The sequence below is a fragment of the Lutjanus erythropterus genome, chromosome 1 (assembly GCF_056507025.1).
Source record: "Lutjanus erythropterus isolate fLutEry1 chromosome 1, fLutEry1.hap2, whole genome shotgun sequence".
Classification (NCBI taxonomy): Eukaryota; Metazoa; Chordata; class Actinopteri; order Lutjaniformes; family Lutjanidae; genus Lutjanus; species Lutjanus erythropterus.
This window is the reverse complement of record NC_139317.1, coordinates 28,871,839-28,889,690: the sequence shown is the minus strand read 5'-3', so window position 1 is coordinate 28,889,690 and position 17,852 is coordinate 28,871,839. Positions and strand designations below refer to the sequence as shown.

Genomic DNA, 17,852 nt, shown 5'->3' with positions numbered 1-17,852 from the left:
GAGCAAAGATGTGCAGCTAAAACTGCTGTCAAAGACATAAATAATAGTAAAACACAGCCTGCTGATGGGTCTACTGAACACAGTAAATGATTTCAGACTCACAAAGCAAGAATAACAGGATAGAATGTCACATCAGAAAATGAAGCTTCTGTAGCGGTCACACGAAAGCTTTGTTTCTTTCGAAAGGCGGCATTAGTTTTTCCTTTTCTCCATTGATGTGATCTCTTTTTTTGCATTACAGTATGGGTGTTGTATGAGTTTAATGAGCTTCAGCACACAGAAAGCAACATTTTCAAAAGAAGTTCAGGGTTAGGACTGTGAGCATTCAAACACTTTTTTCATTTTAAACACTTTAACCCTCACTTGCGTTCTAACTGAAGTAGCTGTAGATACAAAACATGGTCATCCTCAGCCAGAATATGTTGACAATAGACAAAGAAAAAAAAAACCTGCCTAAAGAGAGGCATGAAAAACAACAGAGTGGGCGACGGAAAACAGAGAGGTATAAGATGCATGGCATGCAGTTGTGACGTGAACTGTGTTGCTTTAAGAGAGGTCCCTCAATCCAGCCTCCCTTCAATCTTTTTACTCCTCCTGCTGCACCTCATTTACTTCTGCTCTTCAATTTCTCGTTTGACTTCCGCTACATAATGGTGATCTTTCCCATGAGCCACCTCCATAATAGTGACTGCCTGAAGACAGAAAAAAGAAAAACATATTTTAAAATCATTTAAAAGACACACTGAAAAGGTTTGAAATTGATAGCTTACAACACATTTGTAAAGCTTACGATGTGGCAATTCATGGCTGTACAGTTGTATATAAAGGATCTTTAAAGGTTAGCATCAGTATTTTTTCAGCCTGTACCCTATTTTCCCAAGTTTTTGTGTTTCAGTGTCTAATGGGGACAACAATCTTTGTAACTGGTCCAGCACTGAGGGAGAGAATTGCAGAAGACAGAAGGAAAACTAAGCTACAATCATCTTTTTGGGAAACTACACACTGTCAAAGTATGTCTGACAAAAGTGGTTGTTTTTGCCCCTGACAGGCTAAGATTGCTCTTTATTTTATCTTTTTCTAAGATTGTCTGACAACATTACAGAAAGGATCACAACAGAGACAAACCTTTTATAAAAGAGTAAGATGTGCTTTGTTTGACCCAAACAGTTTTATTGCTCTTGCCAAACTAATCACTCTCTCTTTGAATGAAGATGATAATGCCAATGTTAAAATTACAGTTTTGCAAAACTCACCAAAAATGTCTTGGCTTGTCTTTCCACTGCTCAGACAATCACCAACTCTGATTGTTTAGTCAAAATTAACTCTTTATTCACCAGTCCATTTACCGTTCTAGATGTGAAATTTTCATAAGAGGCACGAGAGGGAGGTCAGACATCAGAGAAGCAGCAGAGAAAAATGGCACGTAGAGCCAGAATATTTCCACATCCAATGCTGTGAATAAAGGGTTAATTTCAACAAACACCCAGAAACGGGGATTGTTGGAGAAGTGGAAAGACGAACCAAGATGTTTTTGGTGACATTTTATTTTGTTTCTGTCAAGTTTCAATGAAAAAGATGATGATGTTAAAATTAAAGTTCTGCAAAGGGAGTCTTGAGAGCAACAAAAAAGCTGTTTCTGGTTAAACAAAACATATTTTACTCTTTGAAAAAGGGTCTCTCTCAGTAGGGATCCTTTTCATGTTGTCAAACACTTATAATAACAATCTGATCCTTGTCAGTGGCAAAAAGAAGCACTTTCAGTGGACTTTTAGAGTCAATCTAACATTGAGGCTTCTATGTGACCTACATAAGCAAACAAGACCATCGGTGAGATGATTGACTATTTCTGAATAGTTATTCTTAATGGCTGCAACTGGGTTGGATTCGCTGTGAAATCAGATGAAACGAGCCTGTGTTTCCATTTTCTCAGGCAAAGTTACAGTGAGTAGTACATTAGTCAGTTTAAAAGAGGAAGACAGAGATTTTTAAGAAGATAATTTCATTTTTTCCATTATATTTTGTGATTATTACAGTAGAAACATATACCTTCTTCAGTGCTCTGACTCCTTGTGTCTTCTTCTCCAGGCCCAAATACAGACGTCCCAGTTTCAGATACATAGACGCCACATTTAGTGAGTAGGCTGGGTAGTGAACACTGTAGAGACAATATAATTTATACATCAAGCTATGCAGTGAATGTGAGACAAAACAAGATATAATTTATAATTAATGTTAATTAAGGTGCTGGAAGGAGGGTCAGGCCGATAGTCGAACCTCCGACTGAAGAGAGACAACAGAGTAAACTTTCCCTGGGAGGCCGAGTAATGTGATGCCTGTATAATTGGCACACAACCTCTGGTCCCACTTTTTGAAAAGAAGAACCACCACCCCAGTCTGCCACTCCTTAGGCACTGTCCCAGACTTCCACGCTATGTCGAAGAGACATGTCATCCATGACAGCCCCTCCACACCCAAAGCCTTCAACATTTCCAGGCGGATCTCATCAGTCCCTGGGGCTTTGCCACTGTGGAGCTGTTTGACTACCTCAGTGACTTCCTCCAGGGAAATTGACGGTGATCTTCCATCATCCTCCAGCTCTGCTTCTACCATAAAGGGTGGTTTAGTTGGGTTTAGAAGTTTCTCAAAGTGCTCCTTCCACTGCCGGATTACCTCCTCATTTGAAGTCAACAGGGTCCCATCTTTGCTATATACAGCTTGGATGGTCCCCCGTTTCCCTCTCCTGAGGTGCCGAATGGTTTTCCAGAAGCGCTTTGGTGCCACCCGAAAATCCTTCTCCATGGCTTCTCTGAACTCCTCCAACACCCGCTGCTTTGCCTGTGAAGGCCTCCTTCTTCAGTGGGACAGCTTCTGTGACCACCGGTATCCACCATAATGTTTGGGGGTTGCTGCCCCTTGAAGCACCTACGACCTTAAGACCACAGCTCTCAGCCGCAGCCTCAGCAATGGACGTTTTAAATATTGACCACTCTGGTTCAAGGTCCCCAACCTCAACAGGGATGCCAGAGAAGCTCCGCCAGAGGTGGGAGTTGAATGTCTCCCACACAGAGGCCTTCTCCAAACATTCCCAGCTCACATGCACTACACGTTTGGGCTTGCCAGGTCTGTCCAGAGGCTTCCCCCACCACCTGAGCCAACTCACCACCAGATGGTGATCAGTTGACAGCTCAGGCCCTCTCTTCACCTGAGTGTCCAATACACATGGCCTCAGGTCAGATGATTCGATAACAAAATCGATCACTGACCTTCAGCCTAGGGTGCTCTGGTACCACATACACTTATGAGCATCCTTATGCTTGAACATGATGTTCATGATGTTCATGATGTTCAGAGAGCCCAAATCCATTTTTTAGCATATTGAGATTGTGACCAGCTCGATACAAGCACTATGGCATCAGACAATATGAGCCTGAAGCTCCGTGTGGCACCAGGACATGTTCACACCATTTATATATATAGAACGAACATGAGAGCTCCCCAAAAGTGAAGCCAAAGCGTCTTGATTGCCCTCTGGTGGTTGGCTGCAGTATAGGTCATAGGTCCTGCCTCCTCCACTTTAATAGATAGGTCATAGGCCAAACTCAAACATCAAAATACATTTTTGCCAAAGATGGTCTGTGTTTATTCAAGACTTCATTTTTCTGATGACTTTTCATTTGATGCTGAAGGGGTTTCACATAATGATTGACAGATCAAGAAGCTCTGCCCGTGATTGAGTCAGCCGGCTGTGTGGGCGGGAACTCGGCTCCAATGTTGGTCTCTACTACAGAGATTCTTGCTCCAAATAATGTCACCAGCACAAGAGCACTTGTAGTATTTTGGCTTCATTTTCAGTATAGTGGGAGGAAGTGGGGGTGTAGCGCCCATCTTTATTTAGGTCAGTGGTTCACAATTTTTTTTTTTGTTATACAACATTGTAGGCAAAACAAGTATTGGAAAGTAGTTGTAGGATTTTTCCGCCAGTGAATCAGGCTTTCACCGCCTGAAGGAATGTGCACATGCATCTGGATTTGTAGAACAGCCAATAGGTACTACCTCTCTCTGAAATGACCTGTGATTGGCCAAAGTCTCCCATTGCAAACTAGATTTTCTGAAGCCTCAAACCAGAGCCGAGAGGAGGTGCAGAAGTCTAGTTTTCTCTTAGACCACTTGAATTACATTATGCTAAAAGTTATTATGGAACTTTTACCCATTGGTGACAAAAATAAACTGCTTACCACAGATTTAAATGTCTAGAACTTGAAGAGACAAAAGGTCTCAAAAAGTGAGATCAAATTTTTACTGATGGACTGCCAGCCCACTCAATTATCCTACAGGGCTTCATAATCCACCTCTGTACTGTGGCTGCCTGACAATATTGCTACTGTACAACTGATTGACTTCTCCTACAAGGATCTATTGTAGCTGCATCACTGCCTCCCTCCTGAGCTCTCACAGATCAATTTACCTGTATGGCTGAATGATCTTCTCTCCGTAGCTCATTGCTCCATCCCAGTCCTGCATGTAGAGACAGACGCCCATGGCCTGATACATCATGTGCAGCATGTAGACGTTGGTGTCTGCAAATATAGCGCCCATCTTGTCCAGGCTAAGCTCACACATCTCCAGCAGCTCACTGGGGGGTGCCAGAGAGTCAAGGAATAGAGACGCAACCATGTGGAGAAAGAAGAGGAGGCTGGCGAGTGAAAGACTGTCCTTGATAAAGAAAGAAGACAAACTGACAGACTAAGAGGGGAAAGACTTGAGATCAGAGAAAATGGAAAATCAAGAGTTAAAAAGAAACAGTCCCAGAGGAAGAGGATATTCTTGTAGTGTTTGGCTCTCCTGAACTCCTCGATGACATTTTTGGCGTAACGGACCATGGATCGGATTTCCTCTGGCTCTGGTGGAGAACTCAGCTTCCTGATTTCCATTTTAGCTTTGTCCTAGAAAGAAACAGAAGAAATTACATAAAGTGGGAACCAAATGTACAGTGACATACGGTACACAAAGTACTCAAAAGGTTTTGTAAAAACAATAACAGTAAGACACTTTAACCAGCAAATTATGTTTAATTATAATGATGTGTATTATAAAGTGTTAAGGGCACCTTAGACTTGGAGGTGCACTCAGTACACTGGCATGTGAAGAAGTAGGAATCTAACAACCTCTCTCTCCTGTCCTCTGTTGGATAGAGCAGGTCTATGTAACTGTTGAAGATCTACAGAGAGACAGAGACGGAAATCAAAGATCAAATCATGTCCTTTTTGCATCAATCAAGATAAAGAATGAAATAAGCATCTGGTATTCCTTGATTGAGTGATTGTACATCATCTCAAAATTGTTGTCCTGAGAAGCATCTTTGTTTACTGACCTCGTCTCCAGGGTTTATCTCTTGAACAGCTCTGACCTCAGCCACAGTGCCTTTATAGGTCACAATGACATTCGGACTACAGCTGTGATTCATCAGTGCTACACTGCAGGGAGAAAAGGAAGGAGAAGCACAAATGCTTAATACATCATTGAGAAATCAGATAAAATAATTGCATTTAACAGCTCTACAATGTTGGAACTGCATGATGTTTTTTGTAAATGCTACACTGTTGAGCTGTGTCCACTGAAGCATTTTTTCTTGAGGCCAGAGTATCTTCCAATATGAGCACCATGTATTTACAGTCACTTTTTAGTCAGCTGCTCAATCAGTGTTCAGCTCTCAGTGCTCATTTAGGATCTAAATGAATCTCTGTGGTTTAAAGTTTAGTTTTAACTGCTGTTTGTACTTTCAGGTATTTACTTTATCTCACCATTTCATGTTCTTTTTCTGCTTCATAAAAAACTTTTAAATAACAAAAAATTGAAAATTAGAAAATTAAACATATTTATCCACTTTTTTTTTTTTTTCTTTACAGCTGCTTTAATCAAGACAATCATGTCTCAGTTATAGACACACCTTCAACCAGGTAGCCCTGTTGTAATGAAGATGGAAATCCCTGCCATGCTGGAGTGATAACCTGAGTCAAACTGCTTCAAGCCAAGTCAATTCAAGTGGCTTTTGAACTGGGCTCTGTCTAGCTTCAGCTCTTGAACCAAAGGATGATAATCACCACAGTGTTTCCTTACCCACAAAATCTCATGAACCTACATAGACCACCGGCTCCTCTCTCTCTATGGTCTTCAGCCCTCCCCTCATCCAGAGCAAAGACCAGAGGAAGCACTACCTTATGACATTTTTGACATATTTACGTTCAGTATTTGTTGATAACAGAAACTAACTGTGAGATTGGGTACTTGCAACATATGAATTATCTGTTACTCCTGTGGATATTCTGTTTCATAGCAACCAAAGCCTCTCAACTGAAAAAAACACTGTGCCTCCAAAACCCTCTGAAGCGCTCCAAGCTGGGCGTTTTCAGAAGAGCACTTGGAATTTTCAGCTGGGAAACAAATGCTTTGGTGGACACAGCCCCTTACTATTATTCTTTGAGAGATAGACTAATCAGACACAGCTGAGAAATACACAAATTGAAAAAAGCACATAGGAGGAGACGACTGAGTATGGATGTATTATTATCTGATTTCATGTTGACAAATTCTGTCCTTTCCAATTTTATCAGTAGAGTGAAACACACTGTTGAACAACAAAATGTTGATGATGTGTTGACATGGATTACTTACTCAGGAAAAACAGCTGATCCCAGATGGGAGAGCTCCTCATCCTCTATGGTGAAACCATTACAGTTAACCTGGAGACACAAAGATAAAAAAAAGAAAAACAAGGAAGAGGAGGGGGGACAGAGCAAGAAATAGAGAAGGGTGAGTAATATGATAACACAACTTGCATCACCCTCCATTCACTTGAGGTGTAACACCCCCCTCCACCAAGGAGGAGGAAATCCAGTAGTACGAGACTGAATGTTGCTGTGAGATAAGAGGCTGTTGGAGTAGTGTGGAGACAGGAAACAGAGGCACTGACAGATAGATCAAATTAAAGAGCTAAATGCTGTGGAGTTAAACAGACAGGACCAGTGATTGTGTGTGTCACTGATCCTGGTTTCACCTCGACATGATCTCCAATTTGTATCTGCTAACAACTGCAGGGACAGCTGGGGATAATGTGAGAGGAGAAAGATTAAAAAAAGATGTGTGGACATAAGCATTAAAGGGATAGTTTGGATTATTTAAATTGGGGTTGTATGAGGATCTTATTGACAGTCGGTGTATAACCTACAGTAGATGGCGGTCATCAAGCCTCCAGTTGGTAGAAGCAGAGAGCAGTACCAGCACAGGAGCTATGCAATGTACTGCTGTGAACACTATATTGAGAAGATTTTCACTGCTTGACCTTTCCATCACACAGCCTCCTCCAACATAATACCACTGTCAAATAAGCCAAATATCACTCAACCAGACTCCACAGGTATACCGTTGGATCCATCTGTTAATTTGTTTGTGTTATTGTGTGACTTTGGTGAAAAGTAACCAAAATAACCTTTTAAAACATGAACGTCACTCAATTACAGAGAGGAACTAACTGATTGAAGCAGTGGTAGACCAGCAATTCCTGCATTCTGAGACGGTGGTTCACGTCAGATTCATGTCAAAAAAGGCTGTCTGACAGCAAGGCAAAGCCATGAAAATATTCTAAATATTTCATATATATATATACGCAGCATTCACTTAAACTAATATTGATTATTTTAGATGGGCTTATTTTCCAGGCCCAATGGAAGTTTAAGGGGAAGTCTACTGGCAGAATATGGCAGAAATTGAATACAATATTGACAAGTGTGTTTACATAAGTGTATAATCACCTAAAAATCGGTACTGTTGTGGCAGAATTGGTCAGCAGTTTGTTACCCCTGCCTTACAATCAGCCCTTTATATCTACAGAGGGTGCAGGTTCTCTTGCATGGAGGCTGCCATGTTGCACCGCCATGTTTCTTCAGTAGCCAATGCAAGTTTTGCAGCCACTGTAGGTTATCCTACATGTTAGGAAGGGGAGAGAGTGAGATGGTGTGCAATCTGCAGGCTCACCACTAGATGCCACCAAATCCTACACATTGGTCCTTTAAGTGGCAAAAATATTTTTTGTTGCTGACGCCGTCCACAGCAGTTCATTATTTAGCTTCCTTGCTGGTGCCCCTCTCTACTTTTGCAAACTGGGTTCGGGTCAAATGCCGACTACTGTAAGTAACACACTTACTTTCAAAAAGTACCTCATACAACCCTCCAACCAAACCTCTGACCAATCACACAACAGTAACACAACACACCCGAGATACTGGATCCTTCCAGGAACAGAAGGCTTTTAAATCAGTGTGTTTCTAGCAACAGAGTGTCAGAGGCTACAATGGTAATTTATAAGGCATCTTTATAAGATCTAGTCAGTGTGTATGCCTTTGTTCTACAGAGAACCCATGCAGTACAGAGTTTCTCTAAAGATACTACCAAAGAAACCTGGAACATCACGTGATCAAAACATGAAAAAATAAACCTTTACCTGTGCAAACAGCTCAGTGAGAGCCTGGTCATCAGGGAGGTCACTGATGTGTCTGGAGTAGAAGTGGTGCAGTGCTGCTATGTCTGTCTGGTTCATCTCCTCCTTCTCACTATCCATCTTATCTAAATCTGGGGAAGGCAATGAGACACAGACAGATACAGAACAAGAGAAACAAAAAGAGAAGACAGAGGGGACAACAAGGAAAGAGGAAAAAGTCAGTTACATAAACCAGACCATCATTATGAGAGTGCTTTGTATCTAGAAGGTGATCTCTGGATTATAAGTATCAATAAATTGGTTGGGACTGAGTACAGTCACTCTCTTCTTCTGTGTCTCTTCCTCTAGTGCAGTGGTTCTGCACTTTGTTGTATATTGTAATTGGTTTCATGACAGCACTTAGCATTAAATTCTTTGAGCAGTGAAATCATAGAATAGCTATCACAACCAGAAAAAAACTCACAATGCATCAGATAAGCACTGATACACCTACAATAATAAAGCCATATCATTTCAAAATCTTCAAGCAAAAAATTTGCTGCTTCCAGCTTCTTACATGTGAGGATTTGCTGCTTTTCCTTGTCGTATGTGACATTAAATGAAGAGTGTTTGCTTGTTTTGTCCCAACAACAGTCCAAATACCAGTTTGATGACGTCACTATGGGTTCTGGGAAATTGTGATAGGTATTTCTTACTTTTTTACAGTTTTATAGACTAAATGATTACTCAATTCATCATGAAAATAATCAGCAGATTAATCAATAATGAAATAATCACTGGTAATAGGGATGATAAAAGAGATAAATTAAAAAGCTAAGTGATACAAACAGATAATGCATCCTAATTTTAGCTGTTTTTTTTTTAATTATGACCATTATCATAGTAATCTACAACATGGCTGTATAATAGAACCACTCTCAGCGTCAGTAAAGTGTAGGATATGACGTTGCTATTGGCCATGTGTCATTGTCAGTCACACAGTGTGGTGGCAGCAGACAGCAGCTGGCCACTGATTTGCTTTGTGTGCATGAGAGACAGGTGTGAAGGTTAATTCTGTGACAATCCTCTGATGACACATCTGAGCCTGCAACAACAACTCCCACTAAATGATAATACCAGACCGAGCAGAGAAAACAGTTTGCAGGCTCCACTTGGGGAGCACAGACCTGTTTCTATGTGTGTTGACAAAGACACTCTTTTATGAACTTACAGTGTATTTTTAGGATTATTGAAAGCAGCTTCATGTGTGTTTTCAGGTCTTAAATTTTGCACAATCTTAATACCTCAGTTAAGTTAGTCTTTGTTTAATAAGACACCATAGAAACAAAACAGAAAAATTATAAAATATTGTTATAGACTTTCTTGTTGAACAACTTTTAAGGAGAAATCTGTAATACACTAAATGTACTAAATCATAAAATGACCATGATATGTGATCAGAGAAGTTGAAAGCTTAAATACTTCTCTTCTCTGACAACAACACTGCAGCCACGTCCTCCTTTAAAATTTCTATTTCAACCCGTAACCGGTGTTATTGCTTGCCCATTTCATGTTTATTAGAGTTAAAATTTATATTCCCAGAATAAGTTAGTGTCTGCTTATGACTTACAAGAAATAATCTATTGGAAGGAGTAGATGTTTATATTGGTTAATTGAGCACTACGTTAATGGAGGCAAGCAGTAAGACAGGCAGCCACTGAGCTCAAACTTTAGAGTAGGGATGTGCTTGATTGCTCGACTATAAGATCAAACATTGCCATCCTCACTAGTAGGAACCAGAAAATGTTTATTAATATTTTATTCATGTACAATGCCTGTTAACTGTTATCTCTAAAATGTTATGCAGTGTTATGTTACACTGACAGACAGTTATAAACAGCTGATGAACTTATAGTGTAGGACTTGTTACTGTCAAATCACAATGTTGCACGTCTTACACTCCTGCAGTGTTCTTGCAGCTTGCCTGAGGTTCATCAAGTCTGCGGAGGCGGGGGCAAGGGGAAACAACTCACTTCAACCATAAATTGTATGTTTAACAGGATTTTAATCTATTTAATATACCATATATGGCTCCATCTCACTATCTGGACTACAGTACTAATTTCTGGATGCCCCACTGCAAAATATTGCTTCTTAAAGCTTGACAGAGTTTAGTTTCCTTGCTACAACTCTTTTATGCAGTTATGGGCTGACATAAAGTACATGCGTACAAGCCAATATGTTAAAACCTTCTCTGTACAATCTGAGTCTCCCAGAGATGAGGGTTGAGTAACTTGCTCAAAGGCACAGTGGCAGTAATTTTTAAAAGAGGGGAGAGAATATGAAATTACAGCACCCAGAAGCTTGGGATTTAAGTCCCAGTGCTCTGCAGACTTGGAATGAATGAAAGAGACAGAACCAGGACTGGAGGCTACAGCAGAGGATATTAATAGACACACTGCTACAACTGCAGAGACACAGAAAGATCACACACACACACTGCACCATGTAACTAAAACTGCACACAAATGTAACTAAACATACGCGCTCAAGTATTCACACAGACACTTCTACTTACGGGCTTCAAACTCTTTGAGCAGTAGCAGCCTTTCTGAGGGGGTTCGCTCTGTTGTGACTCTCTGAAATGTGAGATACAGTTAAGACATATGAGATAATTTCCAAAACACAAAGTCACCAGATTGCAATAGTTTTACTGCTCAAGTCCACTTGATATCAAATTGAATTTGACAACCCTGCTTTAAGCACTAAAAAAAAATTACAACATAATATGGCTACGCCAACATTGCAAGAGTTTGTGTCAGTTTAATTGGTTTTGTTAGATGGCTCATAATAGGAGCTTGAAATGCAATAAATGAACAGCAAAGACGTGACACCCGTGATACTCCTGTGATATGACTCATGCAAAAGTATGCAAATGACACTGAAATGAATGAAGTCACTGCATCGCTGCTCAAGGTTTCGCTCCTAAAATTAACTTATTATCAAGCAGCCATTTATTTTATTTGACTCTTTATCTTATTTAAAGTTTACACATTGTCACATGGACACTTGCAGCCATCAGCTTTCAAATACAGGCTGGACATTTTGAATTTTCATTGCACTTTGGATGGCAGGAAAATCAAGCGAGTAACTAATAATATCATTGATTGCTCCAGTCCTACACACAATACCTGGATGCTTGAACTAGCACACTTGAATTAAAACCAGTAGGAAGGTCCACTGTGAGAGAGATATTTTATGTGGTCTATACTGGATAACCATCTTCTAAAATTTTAGTTTCATTTTCATTTAGGTTGAGACCGAGTGCTATTCTAACAAGCACACTGTTTTTTTCAATTTCTTCTTGACATCAATTCTTGTTTACAATGTCATAAACATTACTTCTCTAAGATTAAAAAATCAAAATGCCTGCCATGTACATATTATGTTCATCTCATTCTTGTGAACACCCTATCTCAAGAACGCCTTGAGGTCATTTCTTCAAACTTGGTAAAAATGACCACGTGGACTCAAGGATGAACTGACTGGATTTTGGTGGTCGGAAGTCAAACGTCACTGTGACCTCACAAAACAGGGCATAACTCAGCATTCAAATGCAAAGTTCATTCAAATGTTTAATAAGATATGACCACTGCAGGTGGAGAGAGACTACTGGCATGTGAGCATGCATACACATCCATGTTGTCCCAATAAAAAAGGAATCTGAACAGTCAAACATTTTTCCTCCAACTTATTATTACTTTACCTGTTTCATGATGAGTCTAGCAACCAGTCTGACCGTCTCTGATGGACACCAGTTTTCCCCATAGGCACACATAGCTACACACTCCAGCTTATGTATGGGCCAATCACCTCTCTGCATAATACGCGCGCACACACACACACACACACACACACACACACACACACACACACACACACACACACACACACACACACAGAGAGAAATAACAAATCAGTAACCCTCCATTATTACAGCAAGAAATCCCAGTTCAACAGGACAATACATGAAACAATAATGTCAAAACACAGACAGAAAGCAAGAAGAGGAGAGTAACACAGAGACAGAACTAATGAACATAGTGGATGATGATAAAAGATTTTATTATCACAAAGCAAATTAAATGTAAATTATTAGTCAAGGCACTTCCATCCCGGTCACTCACTCACACACACACAAACTCCTCCTCAGTTTTACTGCAGAGCACCAAGTGTGTTTTGTGCCACGAAACTAAAACTAGACAGAGGCAGAGGGAGGACAGACTGAATCGTCATAGCAACAGCAGTGCAAGTACGTGCTCTCTCTGTCTCTTGCTGGGTGCTACCTGCACAGAGCGCTGCTGAAGTGGTTCTCAGTGTGTGGTCTGAGGTCCCAGGGTAGGTCATAAGGCCAATAAAACAAATCACTTTAATTTACTCTGTTGTGGTACTGCTGAAACAAAATGCTCAACTTAAGGTACAACATGTATGGGTGCACACAAAGGGCTTCAGCATCACCTGCCACTCACAATAACAATCAAATGGCTTGATCTCTGCCTATTTTCATTTTCCTTGTCCTTTTAATATTAAAACAGAAAGCAGGAACAAGACCAAAACAAACATTAAAAATACTGCTATTTCCAGCAGTAGAATTAATTCACAGTCGGTTATTTTTAGTTATTTATGGAAACTGGCACACACACTCACACAGAAGCTACAAACCGACGATGCAAAAAGCACAAAAGGGAAGAAGAAAGCTCTCTTACCTGACAGTCAACATTGCAGTAGTAGGCTTGCTTACATTTGCCACATTTGAAAAGGTCTTCCCTCCTGCAATGACACAAAGAACAACACATTAGTTGAATACAGGTGTGAGAAGTTGACCGGTGTGTTATTTTGTCAGCAGGTATCAACTCTATTTGCCTACATGAATTAACCCAGCGAGCCTGTTCACCTGCGGAGACATCTTTACCTAATGCTTTTCAGTTGGTTGACATGGAATTAAATTAAAACTTTATTTACATAGTTCTCATGCCACAATTAGTTCTCACGCCACATTTAGATACTTGGTATATGCACTGGTAAACTGATGTTAATGAGTCTAGGGCTGTGCGTTGGCAAGTAGAGCTGAGAACAATTGATCCCTCCTAGGTCCCACCCCTTTTAGCGCTGTGCTTTAATAACATTTGATCAAGCTTAGTGCCACCGTCAGCATTCTACTTTTCCTGTAAGTTAGTGTTTACAAAACACTAGCTAACTAAGTAGCTAATATGAGCAAAACACTAGCCAACTAGATACCTAATAACTGATGTAGATTAATTAATTAGTTTGCTAGCATTTTATTAACATTAGCTAACCTAAGATGTGAATATATGTTGCTTTTACAGGTCTTCCAGCAATGTCTTTTACTCATCCTCAACATTTGGTTTTCTTTTCGACATGGACGAGCCAAGCACATATCTAAATAACGTTCAGCAAGGTACAAAGCTTGCTCAACTGACATTGAAGAACAGAGCAAAGAGCGGTGCGTATTAGGAAAGATCAATAAATATTATTATTATTATTATTATTGTTATTATAATTATTATTATTATTATCATTATTATCATTATTATATTAATTTATTTTGATTAATCAATTTGAGGGTTTTTTTGAAAATACAAATGTAAAAAAAAAAATTCAATCAGGACAGCATGATCTGCATTTGTATTTATCGATATAAATACACAATATCACATACTACACATACAACACATACTATATCGATATTGGAATCTTTTACTCCCTAATATTGTTACTGGCATCAGCCCCAAGAATCAAGCATCAGTTCGGCCCTTATTTCCAGTCCACTTTTTCAAAAAAACAACAAAAAAAAAAGGACATTATGTATACCACAGGCGACACATCATGTCCACCTTCCTCAAAGCACACATGCACCCCTGGCCTTCTCATCTCTTGGTTCCTCGTCCCTTGGGACACATGGACAACTATATTTAGCACCCTAACCTTTTACTGCTCTAATGGCAGCTTGGGTAGGACCATGTGTGTGTGTGTGTGTGTGTGTGTGTGTGTGTGTGTGTGTGTGTGTGTGTGTGTGTGTGTGTGTGCAAGTGAGTGGGTGAGTGTGTGTGAGAGGAAGACAAGAGAATTAATTTAAATCTAAATTGTCTCAAAGAGTGTCTTTGTGCATCCGATTTTAGCAAGACAAGTATGCAAGCTAGAGGCCCAAACCTCGAAAGGACCAGTGCACTGCAGTTTAACTTTTCTGTATGTTTTTGACAGAGTATGCCTACACACGCCTACACATGTCAATACTATCTGAATGTAGTAGGCGGACCTTTCTAACCACTTCACATCCTACACGGTTACTGGTGCAAGCATGGGCTGAAAACTACTGACAAAGAAATCATGATCATGTTATAAGTGTCTTCTAATAATAATTCACAAAAACTTTAAACTAGGGCTACACAATGAATTGAAATATCACTGAAACTGCAATATGACCAAGTGCAATATCCAAATAGCGGAAGGGGCAATTTTAAGGTAAAATTGACATAAGTACTGCACTGTACTGCTGTAGTGGGGTACAGACCCCAACAAACCCCACCATGATGATTTTAATATTTTTGTCAGATAAAATTACAAGTCTGACGCAAAAATGATCATTCCCACTAATCATAAATCATGTTGCAACCAAAATATCTGTCAAAATAATTGCTAAATTATCTTTCTTACCATATGCTGCAGTAGAGTTACGTTACGTTATGAGCACTTTAAACCCAACTTTAACCCTTAAAATAATAAAGACAGCCTCTGATATCATGAAAGCTGCAGTTTTTTTTTCTACTGCTTGACTTTTGTGTGTATAAAGGTGGATGTAGGAGTTGGAGGAACAGATAGTAGAGTTGTCAGTTTTATAGCTGTCTTTTTTAAGTGTGTGGTATTGAAAAAGTATTTTAGCATTAAGACTTTTGACACCCTTTCACAGAGAGGACTCTCACATGTAATGGTGTAAGCAGAAATGTCACAATAAGTCATGAAGAAAAGGCTGAAATCAATACAGTGCCCATTTAACTGAGTATACTTCCTCTGTATCAGTAGCCTATTTAAGACCATGTACTAGTGTATCAATGCAGGCTCATTTGGACTATAGGAAAGCAGGCTTTTTACACGTGGGCTTTAAACCCATCAGTACGCCTGTTGTAGGTAAATGTTAACTATTTTAGACTGTCCTGACTCTGCAGTGACAGTCAGGTGAGCTGCCTCACCGCACTGACCCATTTAATTCTGCAGCAGCTCGGTTTGTGTCCAGAGGTTCACAAGCTAACCTAGCTAGGTACCGGGGTTAGCCAGCGTTGAACTGGACAAGCTCTGTTCTATTTGAAGCTAGGCTAACAACAACAACAACAACAACAACAAACACCGGGCTGTGCCTAACCGTGAGGTGTTTTTTTTCCAGTTGTTTCAAAGAGGTAAGATGTTACCTGGTGAAGCAGTGCTCACAGTGCGCTCCTCTCTCATTGACTGTCAACACGTAGGAGTAGGCAGGGCAGGCGAACACCAGCTCCCCCACCGCGAAGTGCCTCACCGCCCGCAGGCCTCTGCCTTTGCCCGGGCTGAGGAACCGCTCCGTGCCCTCTATACCTTCGTTCTTCATGATTTGTTCTGTTCACGGTTCCTTGGTCAGATACCACGGACCACCACCTGTGTCTGTCCACTGAGCGCACTAATCAGCTTCTCGTCTGAGCTGCTCCTTCTTCTTCTTCGCCGGTCCTCTGTGTGTCCGGTGTGGCTCTCACCGCCCCCTGCTGGACAGAAGATGACACTGACATGCATTTACTTGTTTTTTTTAGAGGGGCCATGTTTCACAAATGGTACAAACACTACATGACATGACCATACACAAATTGTAAATTGAGTTCCGGTCTCCAGTATGCAAAAAGAAATTCTTAACGCTTAGATGCATAAGTGGAACAAGATTACCTAGTGAGTTCATTTTCTTGCAATATTTGTGACAAAAGTACTTATTTAAAGTTAGTGTTAATAACAAGTTGATAAAAACTCTGTATTTGTAGTTATACAGAAATAGAAGAATTCTGTAATTGATTAATCAATATTGAGTATGTAACAAAGCCATGTGATAATGTGTAGGTAAAGATGCCAAATTTGGTCATTTGATATGTTAATTTAACTATTATTTTTTGACTCTTACGGTATGCTGCCTCTGGTTAAATGCAAGTTACATATTAACAAATATCTGATGTATCTGACCAGTGTAAATGCTGCTGATGGAGAAGACAAAGTAAGCAATGACATCTGAGGCTTTGCAGTGCCGATAAATGTGGGCTCACTATTTGTCAAACAACAGGTCACTGTCGCCCTTTTTATCTAATATTGTTGTAACAGCTTTTCAATCATTTATAGTTTATAACCTGATAAAGAATGTAATTATAAACAATTTATAAACCACTTATAAGGCCACTCTTATAGCAAAGTGGTAGCGAAAGGCTGCTGCTGCAGCATATAAGAATAGTTCAGAGAACTAGTGGGGCAGATCCTCTCCTGTTTCAAAATGGACAAAGCAAGCTCCTTAAAGAAATGGTTTTGTGAGTTTAAAGATTTTGTCTGGCCTGCACAGAGTCCTGACCTCAACCCCTCTGAACTGGAACACTGAACTGTGAGCCGGACCTTATAGTCCGACATCAGTGTCTGGGCATTATTGTGAAAGAGATGTTCAACAATCCCATGTGATGGTGTCCACATATTTTTGTTTTTCATGTTGAGGAATGATGAGTAAAATTATTCAGTACAGAACCATTTCTGTCTCCTCCAGCTTTTGTACCAGCTACCAGCCCTAACCCAACTGTCTGTCCACAAAATGCACATAGTGTGTAAATATGTTTATGCATTATAAATATGTCACTACATTAACCACATTGCTTTTGCCCCAGTAACCCATCTTTGCTAGAGGAAACATCTGCGTTGTTCTGAAAATTGGGGTTTCGTTTATGTTGAGACAGATCTCTGCACTGTAAAAACAAGAAGGATGAGAAAACTCAGAATTACTTCAATAGATTTTTGAGTTATGGTAATTTTTGAGAAAGTTATACCAAATAATGTTTCATTAAGTTTTAGAAAGACTTTAAGCAACCCTAAAAAATGTATTTAAAAAATTGCTGAGTAAACTTAAGTGAAATTAAATAATGGTTAATAATTGAATATTTTTCAGTTTCCACCATTTAATTTTCAATCACCCAGTTAATGACAAATCAGGTTCATCTCACTGAAGAAAAATAGGTATTCTTGATTTGGGGTTGAACTGTCCCTTTAAGTTTCAGAATACATGTAAAACTCATATTTAGCTCCCACATTGTCCGTC

The 17,852-nt window shown here is 39.9% G+C and overlaps 1 protein-coding gene across 1 annotated transcript; it reads right to left on the bottom strand.

Moving 5' to 3' along the window:
- Positions 1–243: 243 nt before the first annotated feature.
- smyd2a (SET and MYND domain containing 2a) lies at positions 244–16,252 on the bottom strand. The gene is made up of 12 exons (XM_084719080.1): positions 15,958–16,252; positions 13,240–13,303; positions 12,240–12,350; positions 11,052–11,112; positions 8,498–8,625; positions 6,673–6,740; positions 5,372–5,474; positions 5,108–5,218; positions 4,823–4,943; positions 4,466–4,640; positions 2,047–2,155; positions 244–692 (listed from the first exon to the last, which is right to left on the bottom strand). Exons 1-12 carry the CDS (start codon positions 16,128–16,130, stop codon positions 609–611), a joined length of 1,308 nt encoding a protein of 435 aa, XP_084575206.1. The 5' UTR covers positions 16,131–16,252; the 3' UTR covers positions 244–608.
- Positions 16,253–17,852: the final 1,600 nt, after the last annotated feature.